Raw genomic sequence first — 20,445 nt, forward strand, 5'->3', positions numbered from 1 at the left:
GTGGGGTAAGCCTACTACGTAACATACCATTTACATACTCAACTAAAGCACAAGTAGGCTATTTCTAAATCACAAGTCCAGTACTTGAGTATACAAGTTAGCCTATTTCCCACCTCTGGTCAACAATGTTAGATCTTTATGTCAATTTACTAATAATATATCTTGAGTATTATCATAAAAATAGCACGTTTATTTATTTTAACAAACCACGTTCTCCAAGTAAAATCTATAGAACATATAATGTTTAATCTTTTTGAAAAATAGAGATCAGACCATCAGTAACAGATCATCAGTCTTGTGTACAGATCAGTCCGATAAAGTCATGCCAAAACAGCGACATTTTACGCGATAAATACGGGTTTAAATATCAGCATTTGCTACGGAAGGCGAGTGGCAGCTACCGTAAACCTTGTCTTAACTCTTAACTTGTGGCATTTACTTGCCACGGCAAGTTGTGGCATTTACTTGTCACGGCAAGTTGTGGCATATACTTGCCACGGCAAGTTGTGGCATATAAGTTGTGGCATATACTTGCCACGGCAAGTTGTGGCATCTGTGGCATATACTTGCCACAGATACCACGGAGTAGCGGCCTCTGTGGCAGATGCCGGAAGTACTTGTCACTGCCTGCAGATGCCACGAAATGAGCCAGGCCCTACTGAGATTTCTTGCACATTTTAGTTTTTTGCGTGTGTTTATAAATTACCTCGAGGGCCGTACCAAATGGTCTCGCGGGCCGTATACGGCCCGGGGGCCAGAGGTTCCCCACCCCTGTTCTACAGGAAGTCCTGTTTCTCGCTTGAGGCCAGGAAAAGGCTAGTCACTGTGACCTTTTTACCTGTGCTGGACTATGGTGACTTGATTTATAGGAATGCACCTGCCAATTGCCTGGCCAAGTTAGATGCTGTGTATCACAGCGCGCTGAGATTTGTGACAAACTGTAAAGCATTAACCCGCCATCACTGTACCCTGTATGCAAGGGCTGGTTTGCCTTCGCTAACTGTACGGAGGATCAGTCACTGGTACATTTTCATATACAAAGCCATGTTAGGGAAACTTCCATCCTACATCTGCTCCCTGATCTCACGGCGAATTGTAAGTGGCTACTGCCTGAGATCGCATGCTGTAGTTTTATTAAATGTGCCAACTGCTAGGACTGTCTTAGGGAAGATAGCATTTAGATGCGCAGCTCCACTGTCATGGAATAGTCTGCAATTTAAATGGAAACTGAGCAATCTGGTGCCACTAAATGTTTTTAAAGCTCGGTTGGATGCTACTCAATCGGAAGCTGTTGGTACCTGCACATGAGGATAGTTATGTAAATTGTTATGTAAATTGTAAACCCTGTAATGATGCTGTATGATGTCCTTTTTGTTGTTCTGTTTGTTTCATGTGGAACCTACTTGAGCAGGTCTCCCTTGAAAAAGAGATCAATGATCTCAATTGGATACACCTGGATAAATAAAGGTTTGAAATGAAATGAAAAATAGTAATACATTTAAAGTAATAATAATCGTTATAATATATTATAGATTAATAGTCACAGGATACATGTTTCTAAATGTATAGAAGTACTTTTAATAATTTAAATAGATTTTCATATAGTGAAGTAACATTTTCAACATTTCTACTAGTAATAGAGTGGTATTCGTACTTTTGTAAGTAAATGATTTGAATAAGCACCGATTTCAAACGATTAACGTAAACTCTCACATCCGATTTAGTTACTTACAGTGTCTGTGAAGTGGGGAATGGGGATGATTGTCTCCCTCCACTGTAAATGGGTCAAACCTCCATCAATCTCCTTAACGATATCCTCAAAGTCCTCTCGTGCACTACGGATTTCATTTCTTACCAGGTATCTACGTGCAGATGCCTACCGAAGAGAATAATTCACAGTAACTATAGGAACATGTCACATGTAGCCTCAAGCTAACTGCAACACTTACTTTAGTAGCGAAATGCTAAAAACAATAGCTACTATTAGCACCGTTTCTGGAGTTAGAAGGTAAAAAGCCCAACATAGCTCAAATAAACACCTGAATGGAATTAGTGTAGGTATAAAACACTTCGTGGGGCTGTACGGGTTTGAAGTAGGCTAATAAGATAACATAATTACCTGAAAACAGGTGAGTATATGCTCCCATTCGCTTCTGTCCATTACTATGGTTACATGACGGAGAGCGGGAGATGAACTCAAACTTTTAATTTGTTTCCGGTGTCACACTGACAAAATAAAAGCCTCCTTCTTATTTGCAACCAAACGTGTGTCGGTTAAGTTCTTAAAAAATATATATTGTCGTCTTGACAATACAGGGAATTACTTTTTACACTTGTGTTTATATGTAATCGACCTAAATGATTGGAGTAAAGCCGTTGTCATGTATGTGGTGTTATATTATGGTAAAACGTTGGCGGAAGTGACCCTGTGTTTATGTACCAGCCAGTATTCAGTTAGCAATGTTGCTGCTCGTCACATGGCACATTTTCTTTAAGTTTTTCCCCTTAACTAAAGAAAATGAGTAGTGGTTCAAATCAGAAGACATTGTTCCAGACTTGGGGTGCATCCGTCTCCAAAAACAAAGTTGTTCCACCGAAACAGGATGTCAAGAAAGCTGCTGGACGGCGCAAAACAACCCCAAGGAACACTGCTCAGGTAGCTACAACATATCCTCCTCTCAATCCACTATGGGCTCAAATAGGGCAGGGGTGTTCATACACAACAGAAAACCAAGTGAGGAGGACAGAGGACCCTAAACCTGCATATGAAGATGATTTTGATGACGATGATTTGATGGTGGTCGCTGTTTATGAAGCTGAGAAGAGCCTGCAACTTGAAAATGGGAACTCTTTTCAATATGACAACCCTGTAGCAGCAGAGAGCACTGCTCTCTCTCCCGTCCCCTCAGGTGCGCAGACTTATCCAGACTTCCCTGGCTTTGACAGCTCCTCGGCTAAGGTATGGATTTACCCCACCAACTACCCCCTCAGGGAGTACCAGCTGAAGATATCAGAGGCAGCTCTGTTTCAGAACACACTGGTGTGTCTTCCCACTGGTCTGGGAAAGACATTTATAGCCGCTGTGGTTATGTACAACTTCTACCGCTGGTATCCATCAGGGAAGATTGTATTCATGGCTCCCACCAAACCTCTGGTGGCTCAGCAGATCGAGGCCTGTTACAAAGTGATGGGGATCCCACAGGCACACATGGCTGAGCTGACAGGTAACAATCATGACACACAGGCTGTGGCTCCCATCTTTCTTTTGTTATACTTTACCAACAATCAGTCCATCTCCTTTTTCTGCAGGCAGCACAGCAGCAAAGAACAGACAGGAGGTGTGGAGGAACAAGCGTATCTTCTTCCTCACCCCTCAGGTGATGGTGAACGATCTGTCCAGAGACACCTGCCCGGCCCAGCAGATCAAGTGTGTGGTGATCGATGAAGCCCACAAGGCGCTGGGCAACCATGCCTACTGTCAGGTACACAAACTGTTCACTAATTATCACAGCTTGTCATTCCATTCAGTGTTGTGTCACTGCTGACTGCTGCAGCAGTATGAAACTTTATTCACAATTGTTGCTGTAATATCAAACTACTGTCGGCAATGTGACAAAATCAAAAGCAGGCCGTGCTTTAATGTAACGAAGTACCATGATCTTTATACTAGTTCATTCATTCGCTGTAATTTGTCTAACATTAAAGAAAATGAATATACTTGAGACTATGGCAATACAATTCTCACAATGTTTTACATCGGCTCATTTTCCTGTTACTCAGGTGATCAGACAGCTCGGCAGTCAGACTCTGCAATTCCGTATCCTGGCCCTAAGTGCAACCCCAGGTGGAGATACAAAGGTAAGAACAATATCCTATATCTGTTATCCCTTTTTTCTCTCTAGCCTAATGTGACCTCATAACAAAAATCTCTATTTAACTATTTCCTTATCTGATTCCACCTTCCCTCTCCCTGCAGGCGGTGCAAGCAGTGATCTCTAATTTGCTCATCTCCCACATTGAGCTGCGTTCAGAAGAGAGCCCAGACATCCAGGCCCATTCCCACCAGCGCAGTGTGGAGAAAGTGGTGGTTCCCCTGGGAGAGGCTCTTTCTGCTCACCAGGCGCGCTACCTGCAGGTAGGCACAAGCATTTTAACAAAACTTCTCCTTTTCTTTAATGCTTTTAATTTTTCCTACAAATTGCTCAGAATATGTTTGATTTCAAGTCAAGTGCTCTCCTTCAAATATGTGTGATTTGCAACATAAACTGGTGTTTCTACTACACAACACTCATGTAGGCCAACAATCTTTAAACATTTAATTGAAACAATCCCATCGTCATTATTGTTGGTTGTCTCCTGGCGTCTCACACCAGATGTGGAGCGAAGCAGAGCTCATAAAACATTCAATCAAAGTTAATATGAACAGCTGCCAAAACAAACTTTTTTTTTCCTGAATTACATTTACATGTATAGTATCTATTTACAATAATATATACGATAATAAAGGCTTTTATAGTTTGTACGCTTTTGGTTAAGGTACCTAGAAAATGCATTGAAAGCGCTCAACTTGAACTCCTGTACAAACCCTTAACAAATAAACATCAGACATAACTGTCAGGGTTAAGAGAACGTGAAGCTCACTTTTTTTATACAATTGCAGCACTAAGACTGAATTTCTTTCTTGTTGTTACCAAAACTACTTTTTTATAAATTTATATTTTTAATCAATCTTCATTGTCACTGCTGGATTCATGACTGTTGTATACAGTAACACACCAGAACACAAAAACATTTCAACTTTAATTTAAACATTAGTTTTATATTCCCCCTTTGTTTTTAGTGAAATATAGATTTATGGATATATAGATTATAGCATCTTACATTTGTAGTTTTTCTTGGTGTTTTGCTGCCACCTTGTGGTCGCTGTTTGCTTGATTCTGTTGTAGAAGAACTTGAGCCTTAATCCTTTTCTCAGCAGCACATATTTCCTCTGGCTCTGTGGTTCATCCTGGGTCGCTTAATATTACATTGGTTGATTTGTCCTGAAAGTTCATCTCTTTCGACTCCACTTCGAGCGATAGAATTATTAACAAAGCACTTATATACTAAGAACTTATATACTTATCTAAAGCCAGTTGAGTAGCACTTGAAATGTTTTAGCTCTATGAAACCTGATGTACTTATATGATTCTGTTTTCTTCAAGGTTGTATTTTGTTGGTCGAATGCACTTATTGTAAGTCGCTTTGGATAAAAGCGTCAGCTAAATGTAATGTAATGAAAGCAACATCCTTTCCCCACTCATTGGTCTGGCTCCAGCGCTGGTGGACTAAATGGTTCTGGATTATTAACGGACCCTACAGGCTCTCTTCGTATTACTGTCAGTGTCTACTGTACTGTAAATGTGCTGCTACACTTCATCTGTCTCGACTGGCTGGGCAGCTGGAATGTGACACCTGCATTCGAGAGCTTCGACCTGTTGTACATAAGCTCTGTTGGGTCTTCTTGGTCCTTTTATTCCCATATTTCTGATCCTTTTTTGGAATCTTTGTAATAATAGAGAGTGTCTGGATTAATGTGTAATTGCTTTGACTTTCAATGTTCACCTTCTCTTTATATTACCCCCCCTGATGGGATGGCGTCTGCAGCCCGCCGGTTAACCTCCAATTCCCCCTGCTCTCTCTTAATTTGATCAGACAGGACACAAAATACAGATATGGCTGCACTCGGGTGTAAAATGAGCACCACTGGAGTTATTCAAGCGGAATTTCATGATTGCTGAGCAAATCAAAAAAAATTAGCCAGTCATGCAGACAGGTTTTTTTGGGGCTCAGTGTCTGTGCTGTTCCTTTTTAGCTTTTGGCCCATTTTTAATACAGACATTAGAGAGAGACCATTCCTCATAACACTTAAAGTGGCCTCATGATTTGTTGTGTCCATGCATTGTGGTTTTAATTGAGCGTGGATAGAGGTTTTTGTAGACCACGTGTCTAATCTCAGAGAACATCTAGGCCACGGTGTCCAAGTCGGACCTGATCTACCGTCATACCTTTTTACAACCTAGATAGAAACCTATGGTGTAATAGGACTCTGTTTTGGTGGCATTCCACACACATTGGAAGTCATTTGTTTACAAATATGTTTTATTTACTTTAAAATATTCTATCTGTCATGAGCAGTCTGTACTTTAACACGTGTCCGGTTTAAACATATAAGTTGTGTTTTCATATTTATTAGATTATTTCCTGTGTACCTTGGAGTCAGCTGCAAACAGTTCTTTGTTAGAAATCCCATACAAACATTGCACCGTATTGTGCACTAGTCTGCACTCTGATATACTATAGTGTGTGTGTGTGTGTGTGACCCTCTTGTGAGAACTCATCATGTTACTATGCTACAGTAACTGAGCACCAGTTGTTTTGCAAAACAGGTTAAGCTATATATTTCGGAACAAAGTAGGTGTGTTTGTTGCCTACATAGAGCCCACATTATCTATTAAGTATACAGTACTTGCTGCTTGGTATGTATTGGTATGAAGCTAAGATGTTTTCTTAATCAAACTAACTAGGTCAGTTGTCACATTAGCATGAAAATAAATAGTTAACTGTATGTATTTAGAGGTTTATCCTGAACTCCTCTGTACTTCTGTATATTACTTAATTTCTGCAGTGATACTCCCAGCATGATGCAGATCTTGTGTATTGTGTATACGAGCCTAATGAAACTCCCCGTCACTGTACATTTCAAAAGACAGGAGACAAGTATGTTTTTATTGAACAAAGAAAACCACAGTAGCTCTTGCTGTTGCACTTGAATTTTCACAGTACAGGACACTTTTGCAAAACACTAAAACAATAAGCAAAAAGAAAGGAAAAACTCACATTTGATGTTCCCATATAACCAGGCTCTTAAAGGGAAACCCCACGCACATGAATAATGGCTTTGCAAGTCAACTCTACAATCATTTAATGCAAAATCAATTATTTGGATTTGGATATCTTGATGTCAACCAAAACTGCCTGACTTTAAGACTGGGCAACCTTTCCAACCCAAAACTAACTTTCTTAATATCTTTGTTATGTGGATTAAATACAATGAAACAAACCTGCTCACAATTTGAGCTGAATTTCACTTTTTAATTTTACACACAATTATTAGGCCTCAATAACTGACCGCAGAAGCATTTCGTAGGATGCCCCTGTCCTGGTGAATCACACAGTGATGATTTGGCTAGTTCACTTCCAGTTTGATTTCACTGGCACCCAAGCACTAAATGTTAAGTTCCTAAGCAGAAACATTTCTATATTACTGTGAACTCTAGGTGTAGCTGGTTTGATGTGTATGACTTTGTGTTGGATTGCATTAGTTTTTAATTACAAATATATTGAAGATAAACATATATATACTTAATTCACTGCGTCTTTATATACTCTCATTAGATTGGTGATAGAACATTAAACAGTTTGAACTAAAACAGAATGTAGCTTCTATGTAACATAAAGTGTATAATCGCAGTAAAGATATTCTCTTCACTCGTCTTTTCTTAGTTGCATTGTCTCTACTCAGCAGCAGTGGTGTTTGCACTAACATTGACACATAGTAGCAAGTAGAAAGAGCATAAGAGGCACACAGTAACTATTTTATGTGTGAATAGATTTGAAACAAGGAACGCATTTACTTGCATCATTTTCTTGCGAGAGAAGGATGTATTAATACTTTGATTGTCATTCAGCTGTAAAATCAGTGAGTTTTTCAGTGTTTGGTTTATAGAAATGTGTCATTAGTTGTTACCCTCCATATAGCTGTACATTCATGCTCAAACAAACACATAGTGTGCGTTTTCATTAGTGTTTCCTGTTGTGTTGAGCTTATTTAAAGTGGTTGTGTTGTCAGCGGCTTAATTGAACCATACATTGGGTTAGGTTAAGTGCCTCAGCAACTCTCATAACTTTATTTTTTTATATATTGCACTTACTACTAAAACAATATAGCATATCAGTGTGACTGGCATCACATTGTTGTGAATCATGTAGTCAAGAGATAAAGGAAACGGCAAATAAACAGTGATAGAGTTGAAATCACCTCAGCTAGCTAGAGAATGACAGGGAAACACGTCTGTTTGTGTTTGTTGTGCATTGACTTTCAGCCCACATGACAAGACATTGTAGCCGTGCAACTAACAGAAAGGGAGCGTGATAAGGCTGCATGTCCTCTGGGAACCTGCCTCCGCTGTGGAAAGACAGGCCGTTGCATGTGTTCACACAGCGCTTAAGAGTTAAAACTATTTCAACTACAGGGCACTGTGCTTAGGAAAAGTTATTTGCCACCTCAATGTAAGAGCGAGTGCTATACTGCACTTTCATATCTGTGTTGTGTCCATGAAGGGTATGGCAGTGGTTTGGTTGAGGTCTAATGGGTGGAATACGGATCTATCTAAATGAACATGGAAAATTCACTGAGGGTAGAATAAGGGCTGAGTTTTTTTTTTTTATGGCCCCAACTGGTCTGGAGTGTGCTGGGCTGGTGGTCGTTTCAGGTAGAGGTGGCGACTAAACACTGGGTTGCACCTCACCTGAGGCTGTAGCTGAGCTGCGGCAGTGTTAAGGGAGTCTTTATGAGGCTCAAGGGTCACAGATAAGAATGATGCTTAATCTTCTCTCGTCCCTCAGGGCCGCTCTAGGAACCAGATCTCGTTCTGGCGGTTGACGTGAGCAGGGTTAGTGTAGCCGGCCACCATGAAGGAGTCGTTGACGCACTCGCCAGCGGGCTCTAGCTGCTCAGCCATGGCATTGATCTGCTGAATGATGGTCACTTCATTGGTGGGACCAGTGAAGGGCCTAGAAGAGAGATGTAGTCGTGCATACATTTGAGGAATCACATTTATACAGGCCTAACTATTGATCAATAATCATAAAGGCTTATTGTAAGCTACCAATGCTAACAAGAAGAGATAGCTTATCTTAGAATAGCACAAGTTAACGTTGTTATATTGTCTTGCACTTATTGTAAGTCCCTTTGGATAGAAACGGTATCTAAATCAAATGTAGATCTATCTACCTTTTTAAGTGGACTAATTGGTTGTTTTGGTCTTCATCCACTAACATTTAAATTTACAATTATATCCTTTTCATTACATTACATCACATTGCATTTAGCTGACGCTTTTATCCAAAGCAACTTACAATAAGTGCATTCGACCAGGAAGATACAACCTTGAAGAAAACAGAATCATATAAGTACATCAGGTTTCATAGAGGCGAGCCAAACATTTCAAGTGCTACTCAACTGGCTTTAGAAAGCCAGCCCTTTATTAGTATATAAGTGCTCTGTTAGTAATTCAATCGATCGAAGTGGAGTCTAAAGAGATGAGTTTTCAGTCTGAAGAAGATGTGTAAGCTTTCTGCTGTCCTGATTTTAATGGGGAGCTCATTCCACCATTTTGGAGCCAGGATAGCAAACCCACAAGTTTTTGCTGATGGGAACTTGGGTCCCCCTCGCAGTGCGGGTGCAGCGAGCTGTTTGGCTGATGCAGAGCGGAGTGCACGTGCTGGGGTGTACGGTTTAACCATGTCCTGGATGTAGGAAGGGCCAGATCCATTCGCAGCATGGTACGCAACGCACGCACGTCTACGCAACGCACTTGCACTGCACCACGCACACACACACACCACACACACACACACCACACACCTTCATAATTCTTTAGATAGTGAAGAGAAGGATTCTTGAGACTCATTTAACAGCAAACCTATGTCTAACTAACAAGCCACTTAATTATGAGATCGCAAAAGTCTAAAAGAGGGAGAGGGGAGAACAGGATATGTGGGGAGAGTGTGTATCTTAAGAAAAGGACAGATTTGGAATAAACACACATTATGAATCGAGAAATCTTATGTTAAATACTACAGTAAAAGTGAACAAAGGAGTTGACTGCCCATTGGTCGTTTACATTACTTGAAAACAGTGAAGAGGAGTTAACAATAGAAAAAACAGCCCACAAATAATATTTTTTCATAGTCTAATTTCAAACGACTTCCTTGTATTGCATTTTTGTAGATAAGACATGTTGTGTTCTATGTACTGTTTGGTCCCTTGCAGAGCTAGCTATATGGTGTGTGTCTGTGTTGTGGAGTTGAAACCTGAGAGAGGAAAACAGTTTGTATTGGGAAATAACTGTGAAATGTGTGTGAAATGAACATATTTGTTTTTTTCTTTCAACCATTTCTGTTCTATTCAGCTCATGAGTACGATTTTTATTTGAAAAATGCATGCCTGTGAACTGTCTAATCTCACCAAAGTACCGCTTGTTATCACAATTTGATGCATTTCCTCAGCCGTTATAGACACTATAACGTGACATACATTGTTACTAAAGCATATGCTTTAAATCGCATGTTAAGAACTGAGTCATCAGCTTTTCATTAAGTGTGTCACCTGTGCTTGTAATTGTTATTATTCGCTGCCACTCTGGTTTGGATTGCATCAATCTTCAAGATCTCTCTTAATAAGCATTACATATAGCTACCAGTTGCTTTAAAGGTTGGTCGAGGAAAATAAATGCCCCGTCGTTTCTCGCCGCATACAGTGGAATGTTTTATCTAATGCACTGATCAGGAGCTCGTGAACCAGTGAAGTAGCTAACAACAAGTAAATAGTAGCAAGCAGTCTAATTAATGATATCTACCTGACAGCTCATACTTGGCAAGTGATAACCAGCAGAAGGATACTTTGGGGAAAATAAAACCGTATTGGCAGGTTGGAGACATGCTAGTGCTGGTTAAAAACTGAACTTGAAATTCAGTGTTGTTGTTCATGGTAAGGGATAAAGAGAGGCCGTACAAATTCGGTCCAAACCTTCTGTCACAGAAAGATAACATTGCGCGCTATTTCTCTCTCCATCATTATACAAGAAAATACTGAATTAAATGTGAAAATAATCAACGCAGCCTATACTACCTGAAATGCGGATGGGTTTGGCTTTTAACATATTATTTGTTTCCTCTAGGAACGTCATATATTGTATGAGATAAACCATTAACACTGATAAGGGACATTCCTTCTTTCCTGTTACTATACTCAAGAGGTGGAATAACTTGTAGGCCTCTTTAGAGCTCAAAAAGTTATGGTCAATCTTAAAGTGTTTTAGTTTTTAGTCCTGTTTTTCTTTGCAGTGCCCTTTATAAAGTGGTTTGTACAGATTTTTATTTCAAAAAATAATTTGTTAGGTCCTGGACTGAGTATTAGGTGTGTGTGTGGTGTGTGTGTGTGTGTGTGTGTGTGTGTGTGTGTTGTGTGTTGTGTGTGTGTGTGTGTGGTGTGTGTGTGCGAGTGTGGTAGATGTGTGTGTGTGTGTGATGTGTGTGTGTGTCGTGTGTGTGTGTGTTGTGTGCGTGTGTGCTGGTGTGTGTGCCTGTGTGTGTGTGTGTGTGTGTGCGCTGTGTGGTTGTGTGTGTCAACCAAAGGCTGAATCAAATAATACAACAGACAGACAAACTACTGGCCTCTCGATAAAATACGTGGGATATTTAGTGAACTACACATTTTTAATGTGTTATATTTTCCTTTAATGTACTGCATTTCGGGTGTGTCGCACATATTAGAAAGATGAAATCATTCTGCGACATCAGCGAAGGAACCAAAAATACTATTATTCAGAATGAATCCTCCTTACAATCCCAGGAGCTGCCCATGGATGCGCCGGGACCCACTCCTCCATCCTGTCTGACATCCCTTCCAGCCATCCCTCCAACCGTCTGCTCTCAACACCGTGGCCTTTCTTTTCACTCCTTCCTCCCTGTCCGTCTCATAACTCTCCCTTTTTTGTGTCCTGTCCCTCTTTCTTTATCTGTGTCACTCACTTTTTGTCCCCGTCATTCCTGTGACAGTCACTCGTCCTTTTTCCTTTCTTGCTCTCTGCTGGCTCTGCTGATCCTCTTAGAAACAGAGTAGACACCAGTCCAGTTCCTGTGGGACTCGGGCTTAGCCATAGATATTGTCGTGGACCACCCTGATGGCGCCTAACGGCCTTACTGGGCACCCACACACAAACACACACACACGCACGCACGCACGCACGCAACCGCGCGCGCGCGCAGACACACGCAGACTTGTCTAAATTCTAAAATATAGCACACGGCTAATGGCATTCATATGTATACCATTGGTGTATAAAATGAGTGCAGTTTATTGGAGTTGACTGTGCATGCGGATTGTGTGCCTTTTTTTGCTTTATGTGATGTGTATAACTTTTGGCATACATAGACACAAATAAGTCTGTGCATTGTGTCAGGATGAAGGGGATATTGCATTGTGGATTGGGGGTCCCTTGATGGCCTTTAGCCCTCATCTGGGCAGCTACCATCCAACAGTCCCTGATTGGGATCTCAAACTGTCTGACAGGGAATCCATCTGTGTGGTGTCTGAGTTCGCGCGCCGGTGGGTGTGTGTGTGCGCTGTTTTGCAGAGAGGGTTGCATCCGGATGACAGCTAAATTCCAAGTGCCGGGCCACAAGGCCACAGGATCAACCATTGAGAGAAGATGGGACACAGTGCCCGGCAGAGAGCGAGACTGGGAGAGATGCTGGCATTAAGCCAGAGATGAACATTAAGAGACAAGTCTCTTGTTGGGAGTGTGGTGTGTGTGATGTGGCAATTGATTGAGTTTTAATGGCTGGTTCCCTGATGGAGAAGTCCGTGAACATGGAGAGGAGAAAGGGGAAGGAGGAGAGGAGGAGAATGGGAAAACAATGTCTACTTCAAGAAGAGAATACAAAAGGGAACAACGCACACATGCACTGTCCCAGCTAAACCAAATCTTTTTATAGCTGAGAGCTGCCGTCCAAGATGGCATCTGGGCCAACTCTCAAACTTTCCCCCAATACAAGAGTTCCCCAACCAAAGCTTTGCATTTCTGTAATGATACTCTCATCAAAATTGTAAGGGAGAAATTCCAGTTGTAGTGCGACCTCTATATAATACTGCAATACGATGACGTATATCTTATCTGGTAACAGTTATGTTTTGTCTTAGATTAATAAGCACCATGTTAATGTTTGAAGTCTAGCTACCGATTCTTGAATGGACTTACTTTTCAGTCTTTTAACTTTAGTCCATGACTTAAATTCATTTTCCAGAAGTTTTGCATGATTCATATGAGTGTTGACTTTATCCCATACCCAAAACATATACAAATAAAAAATTTTGATATACATTAGAGGTTAAACCAAACTGTTCAGTTCATGACATCTACACAACAGACACAAATGAAAACTAAAAAACCATGTTCACAACAATTTTAACACACTCCATATTACCTGTAGAACCTTAGCCGTGTTCTACGTACTTCCTTTAAGTGTGGCGGTAGAGCATTATCCAATTGATCTCAGGATTCTTCAGTGTGGCCAATGAGTGCTGTTGCCTTCATCCTGTTATTTATATTTTGTATTTGGAAGTGTGTTGTACCTGTTAATGATGCAACATAGAGCCAAGCACACAGTATTTACTACATCACAAGTGTGTGTGTCAGCGTGGAAGTCCTGAGACTTACGTGGCTTCCAGTCCCACCCAACACCTGGTATCCTTCCTATATAATTATACTTCTAGCGACGTTTTGTTATGGTATGGACTTTGGAAACTTTTCAGATAAATGTATTTCTTTACCTGTTCATTTATTACTTTTCAATGTTATAATGATAAAACAACTCTTTCATATTGCCTGAAGAATTTATGGTATTAGGTAATTTTTATCTCTCCGCCGTGTATTGTAGACATTCCAACGCGAGTTCTCTGTGCAGAGAAAACCCTGTAAACTCCGGCAATTCGCCTCATGAGTTTAGAGTAAATACTCTCCCGCTCACAATACTAACAGAGAGCTAACTTATTTATAAAAAATATCTAATAAGAAACCCTGTTCTTTGGAGTGATGTTGCCTACATTATATTTTTGGGAAATGCAGGAACTCACAGCAGTTCAATTGTGTAAATAATCATTTGGTGTGGCAAATTTTTAAGTTTTTTTCTTGAGCAAATCACTCTTTCTCTAATATTTCTTGCATCACTTGGTACGTCTACAGTAAATCCTGACACACTCACTGCATATTGAGCCCTCACAATTTAAGTTGTTCCCTAACCCTTGGCCAGTATTACACAACGTGGTTTTGATTCGCCTTTTTCTTTTTTTCCTCTGTGCTCCTCTTGCCCTTATCTCCTTATTGAATTAAATCGCGAGCGAACCAAGGGTCACCACTCCACAGATGAGCTGAGCGCTTTTGGTACTGACAATCACGCTGCTTGATGTATTCCTCACGAGATGAGAGGGCGTAGAGAGAAAAGAGACAGGGGGCAATATATGTAAGGTTGGAGGGCAAGAAAAGAGAGAGGGTGAGATATCCTTTGGGAAAGAGTAGAAAAGAGAAGGACGCAATACAAAACAAGGGTGTGAGGAAGAAGTAGCGGAGACCGGCCTGGAAAAAGAGGGACTTCTCTGGGTCGAGAAACAAAATTCCTTGTACAGAATGTTTAAAAACATTATTTCTGATTACATTTACTGCANCTGATCATACAGTCAATAACTTTGTTGTTATTAGCACCCACTTAAATCATGTCCACATGGATATGAAACTAAATACATTTGCACATATCTTGTGTCCATATCTTTCTGTTTTGGTGGTCATGCCACAACCGTGCACGTGAATGCATGCGCGAGTCATACACGAGTCATGGTCAGATATCTGGATTAAGAGGTTGCTTTTTCTTTGCACAGCATGAAAGAAAGGCGAAATTAATGGGCTGTGATTTTAGTTTTTTAAGCAGAGGTCAATAATTTGTACGGCCCTCGGAGGATGTTGAAAAAATTGAAATGGCCCTTGAGAGGAAAAAGGTTCCCCACCCCTGCTCTAAGACATCACATACGTCAGTAAATACAACACTGGTGAATGTCTGAAGCTTCTTTAGGACATTCAAATGACGCTCGCTAACAAGTGACAACATAAACGTCATCACACTGACATGTGACCGTGATGTAGCTCTCCTTTAGCCTATTGTTAGCTTTTTTACTTCTGCTGAGTTTATTTACGGTTCAAAAATCACAAAAGTGAAGTGTACACATGTGGAGATTATCCAGCTGAACAAAACGTGCGAGTGTCAAAAAGCTTTTTTCTGCAATATACTGAAATCCAGTGGTAAAATTCTATTGGATGTTGTCAAGCGAGCCCTTGCGTTCCTAACTTCCAGGTTGCCCTACAAAGATATGTCCTCACTGATCTTCATGAACTGAAATTCAGGGAAATCGTTTCAGTTTTTAAAATGCTTTTTAATGAGAAGCATGCAACTCTACCTGTAGATGCTTTGATGTATGATGACGTCCCTGATTGTACCCATCACATGTTCTTGGTTCTTGTTTGTAATGTTTTGCCTTTAGCTGTGCATTTTGCCCAGGACTCTCTTGTAAAATAGATTTCTAATCTTAATGAGACTTCTTTTTCTTTGATAAACTAAAAAGAGAGAGTTTGATGATCCCAAGTTGTGACGCCACCACTTACTGACGTTGATGCAAAAAAATAACTGACCTCACAAAATGTATTTTTGCTCGGGGAAAGCTGCATCTCCAGCAATAACCTGCTCCTTTTTTATCTGTGCTGAGTGCATCACTGTTAGGCCTTTTTAACCTATGACATCATTACCATATTTGCTCGCTCATCGTTTGTACGGGGCTATAAATAGTTATCAGCGCGGAGCAGAGTCTAGAAGCTCGTCCCGGGATTCTTCATCCGAGTGTGACCTCTTCGACACCCGAGTGGCACGGCACACACATCTCTGTTTGCATTTCTGTGGCATCTCCGAGGTTTAAAATCAAGCAAATACTTTTAGTTGAAATGCCTCTGCACGCACGAACGAACGCACGGACGCACGCACGCACGCACGCACGCACGCACACACACACACATACCATGTATACATCACTTCAGGGGACATTACATTGACTTACATGCATTTCCTGGAGACTTATCCTAACCTTAACCATAACCAACACTTACCCTTACCCTAACCCTAATCCTAAACCTAACCAAGTTCACCCTAAAATTAATGATTCCCCTTATGGGGACCTCCATTTTGTCCCCATACGGGAAGCGAGTCCCCACACGTGACTGTGTAGACAGATTTAGGTCCCCACAAGTATAGTAACACTACACACACACACACACACACACACACACACACACACACAGTCCTGTCCCCCTGTGTTCTGTCAACAGTTTGACCACGTCAGCTGTTCTGTGTTGACCGCAGTCAGCACACACTTCTGGCCTTGACTGCCAGCCAATAGGGAAGCTCCGCTAGTCCTAGTTAGTGTGACACACACGCACACACACACATACACATACACATACACACTCACAGGGAAGGAAGGGTTACTTTAAATTGAATTCCGTTAAAGTAACATAACAGTTACTTTTTTGTGTGTATCCTTATTACATAATCACATTACATGTAATCTTTTACTCCTCACGCCCGCACACACACACATTATGATGTCAGTCTATAAGCACGCAGCATATACAGGTCACCCTGTAATCAGTGTGTGAGGTTTGAGAGGTGTGTGTGCTCAGATAGAGTGGCAGCTTGTTGTTCGGCTGCTTTATGAGCGCCTCTACTCCACCGAGGTAGAGCTGCTGTGTTTACTGTGCTTTATTTGGCTGTTAAAGTGTGTGTGTGTGTGTGTGTGTGTGTGTGTGTGTGTGTGTGTGTGTGTGTGTGTGTGTGTGTGTGTGTGTGTGTGTGTGTGTGTGTGTGTGAACACACACACACACACACACACACACACACACACACACACACACACACACACACACACACACACACACACACACACACACACACACACACACTTTAACAGCCNTAAAAAACTAAAATCACAGCCCATTAATTTCGCCTTTCTTTCATGCCGTGCAAAGAAAAAGCAACCTCTTAATCCAGATATCTCAACATGACTCGCGCATGCATTCACGTGCACGGTTGTGGCATGACCACCAAAACAGAAAGATATGGACACAAGATATGTGCAAATGTATTTAGTTTCATATCCATGTGGACATGATTTAAGTGGGTGCTAATAACAACAAAGTTATTGACTGTATGATCAGTGTGACAGATGAACAGATCGCCACTGGGCTTTCAACTAAAGACACAGCCACACAGAAACTGCGGCATGTGTACGGCTCCTTATGCCTACTGCAATTTTGTAAGTGTTGGAGCCGCGTTCTGGTGCTCTCCAGCAGAACTGCACCCCTGTCAGACGAGACATATACCACGTGATGACACGTTAGGCTCGTGTTGTGTTCAAGGACCCTGACCTTGGCTAGGAAAAACAGGCACTCGCTTGTTTAATTATTTTGCGGTCTAGATTTCCTACATTTTTTGCGTGTGTTTATAAATTACCTCGAAGGCCGTATCAAATGGCCTCGCGGGCCGTATACGGCCCGGGGGCCGGAGGTTCCCCACCCCTGTCTTAGAACAACACGTGAACATCTCGTAAGCTTGTCTTGTACCACAGGCCTTATGTGAGGATATCAACCAGAAACACGTTAAATGAACCGTCGACTTCTAGACGAGGGAACTGGCAATGGTAAAATGCTGACTCGTAAATGGGTTTCAGGACTCATTACTCTATTGCAACTGGTTCCAGGCAAATGGAGCAGAAGAACTTAATGCCATTTGGGAGATAATGAGTTCCTGTACCTTTCTGAAGGATATAAATCCGCAGATAGGAGTGGAAGAACACCAGAAACAGCCAATAACGATGTGCCAATGGTTTAGTCTAAATGTGGACCAACCAGAACATACAAGGAGCAACAGTGCGTTCAAGGGTTTTAAAGTTGTGATTAATCTTATATATCATATCCAAACATCCTCTAAGTGTCTGTTGGACTGCAGAGCTAAATGCTCCACTGCCAGCACTGCTCAGTGAGGCAGGAGAAGGATGAGGAAGTGAAGGGAACTATGGAACAGGCATTAGACATACACTTAGAAGAGATTTGCCATCTGATGAATCCCTCTAATATCTCTAATTATCTGTACAAAAGCAGGCTATCTTGTTAATCAATACGCAGGCTGAAGTAATGTGGGCTTTTGACAGCACTGTGATGAAGTACTTACATTTCTAAAGGTGCTCTCTTCTGATTGCACAACAGTTTGCTCATCATGAGAAATCAACTCTGTGGATCCTGGCTTTGGCTTCAGACTTTAACAGAAGCTCTGCTTTATAAAGTGAAGGTGTAGGGTTGGAAAGAAGTGACACTTATAAAACGGAGCCAGATTAAACATTTAAAGTAAAATGTTCAAACTCTTTTAAAATGTTTCATCTTCATGCAACTTGAAACTGTGTTGCTTGCAGAAAGCGCAGAAGTTCACCTATCTGCGATCTCGAGTGACCACACATGGACAATATGAAAATAGATTAGAGAGATTGCCAATCCGTATATAATATGTTCAATTTACTGAATACGAAGAAAACAGCCATGAGATTTGAGCTATAAACCGTTTCCAGGCTGACGTCAGGGATAACGAAACGGAAAAACCGTCTGGACACAAACAAATGCAACTGTGGTGTAGTACGGTGTGCACAGATGTGTGAGGAGCAGCCTTCATCTCCTGGACAAGTCAGTCACATGTTCATTTGTAAAACAGTTCAATGTTAAAAATACAAACTCAAAGGATAATGGAAGATCTCCTCAGTAACCTGAAAGCGACGCAGCTTCCGGTCCAGGCTCTCGTCATCTCACGCCTAGGCCACTGCAACTCCCTCCTGGCTGGTCTACAGGTGTGCCATCCAAACGGCTCGCTGCACCCGCACTGCGAGGGGGACCCAAGTTCCCATCAGCAAAAACACGTGGGTTTGCTATCCTGGCTCCAAAATGGTGGAATGAGCTCCCCATTGAAATCAGGACGGCAGAAAGCTTACACATCTTCCGGCAGACTGAAAACTCATCTCTTTAGACTCCACTCTCGAGCGATGAACTATTAACAAAGCACTTATATTACTAATAAAAGGCTGGCTCTTATCTAAAGCCAGTTGAGTTAGCACTTGACAATGTTTGCGCTCGATGGAAACCTGATGACTTCTCTATGATTCTGTTTTCTTCAGTTTTCCAGTCTTCCTGGTCGAATGCACTTATGTAAAATCGCTTTGGATGAAACGCTCAGCTAAATGCAATGCTAATGTAACGTCTGAGCTTGAAAAAACGATATTTCTTTAGTTTTCAGTATTTTCTAAACCAGCACTGATTGTATTGAGGCAGTCGTGTTGAGAAATTTGTTGATAGATAATAGGATAAGCACCCTCTCATACTAATAATGTTCACGTTAGCTTGGTGGCCACTCTTTACGTCATTTTATTCACAGCCCTATAACGTGAGATATCAAAATCCAGTGAGTTCTCCACATTCCTGCCATAACAAATCTCCTGGTTTGGTCATGCTGAACCCCAGTGTGCTCCGGGGAGAAATCTGCAGGAGCGCGGCGCGCTGCAGATACTTTATACGCCCTGGATAGAAACACTTAGATTGGCGATTAAAGCTGAAATGTCAGAAGGAACGCAACATGGCCTTTTAGAATGAAACATTACATAATACCCACTCTTTTAGCGCGTTTAAAAGTTTTTGGTTAAAACATAACTCCAGATTCATCGCTGAAAAAAACATTCAGCATGCATGGATTACTCTGATTTATTAAACAATTAACCACACATTGCTATAATTGAGCATTTGGTGAAAACAAGTCTAAGTGGGAAACCGTCTCCAGGGAGGAAAGCATTTCATCAAATTAAAAAGCCGGCAGGAAATGAAGTCACAGCTTTAAAACATGAATGCGAAATCCAGAGCAACTGAAGGTCTTCCTCAGCAGCAGCGGGTCGATCACCCTTTTGGTTGATCCGTTGTGTTTATTTTAATCGATCTAAAGAGCATTATGCCTCACACGCTGCCTTTGCTAGCACTGCCTAGCCATTGCCTTTAGCATGTTGCTTTTGCCTACCAGCAAACTGACGGTCTTTCCATTACTGAGCATGTAAAATACACTTTGCTTGCTGCAGGACAGTTGATTTGCCCAACCATCTGAGGAATAAATGTGATGGTTACGAAGTTATCAAACGAGCCTCTGCTTCTCTATCCTTGTAAACTGCTATATTTGAGTTCTGTTCGGTCGCACCAAAGCTAAGGAATTTGCAAGACTTTGGGTTCTGGTTTATAAATCCCAATTTTCATCAGTTTTCTAGGGCCCGTTATCTCTCTGGACATTTCATTAAGCAGCCCTATTCATTAAAATAATCAAGCCAAAAAAAAATGTAAAAAGATATGAATTCAGTTTAGGTATTGGAACATCTCTCTAAAATCAGCGTTAGCCTAGCGTGAACGCAGTGGGAAGAACAACGTCAGGCGGCTAAAAACGACAAAT

The 20,445-nt window shown here is 41.3% G+C and overlaps 2 protein-coding genes across 2 annotated transcripts in view; one reads left to right on the plus strand and one right to left on the minus strand.

Annotated features, from left to right (window-relative positions):
• Positions 1-2,444: 2,444 nt before the first annotated feature.
• The window catches only part of LOC104955675 (Fanconi anemia group M protein homolog), a 430,065-nt gene continuing 412,064 nt past the window's right edge, over positions 2,445-20,445 (plus strand). The window contains exons 1-4 of the mRNA XM_010783059.1: positions 2,445-3,224; positions 3,310-3,482; positions 3,781-3,858; positions 3,977-4,135. Of these exons, the coding sequence (XP_010781361.1) occupies positions 2,519-3,224; positions 3,310-3,482; positions 3,781-3,858; positions 3,977-4,135 (1,116 nt within the window). The 5' untranslated portion in view covers positions 2,445-2,518. The remainder of the gene's footprint in view (positions 3,225-3,309; positions 3,483-3,780; positions 3,859-3,976; positions 4,136-20,445) is intronic.
• The window catches only part of soul3 (heme-binding protein soul3), a 326,159-nt gene continuing 312,463 nt past the window's right edge, over positions 6,750-20,445 (minus strand). The window contains exon 5 of the mRNA XM_010782905.1: positions 6,750-8,835. Within this exon, the coding sequence (XP_010781207.1) occupies positions 8,664-8,835 (172 nt within the window). The 3' untranslated portion in view covers positions 6,750-8,663. The remainder of the gene's footprint in view (positions 8,836-20,445) is intronic.

The sequence above is a fragment of the Notothenia coriiceps genome, unplaced genomic scaffold (assembly GCF_000735185.1).
Source record: "Notothenia coriiceps isolate Sejong01 unplaced genomic scaffold, NC01 NC01_scaffold00024668, whole genome shotgun sequence".
Taxonomy (NCBI): domain Eukaryota; kingdom Metazoa; phylum Chordata; class Actinopteri; order Perciformes; family Nototheniidae; genus Notothenia; species Notothenia coriiceps.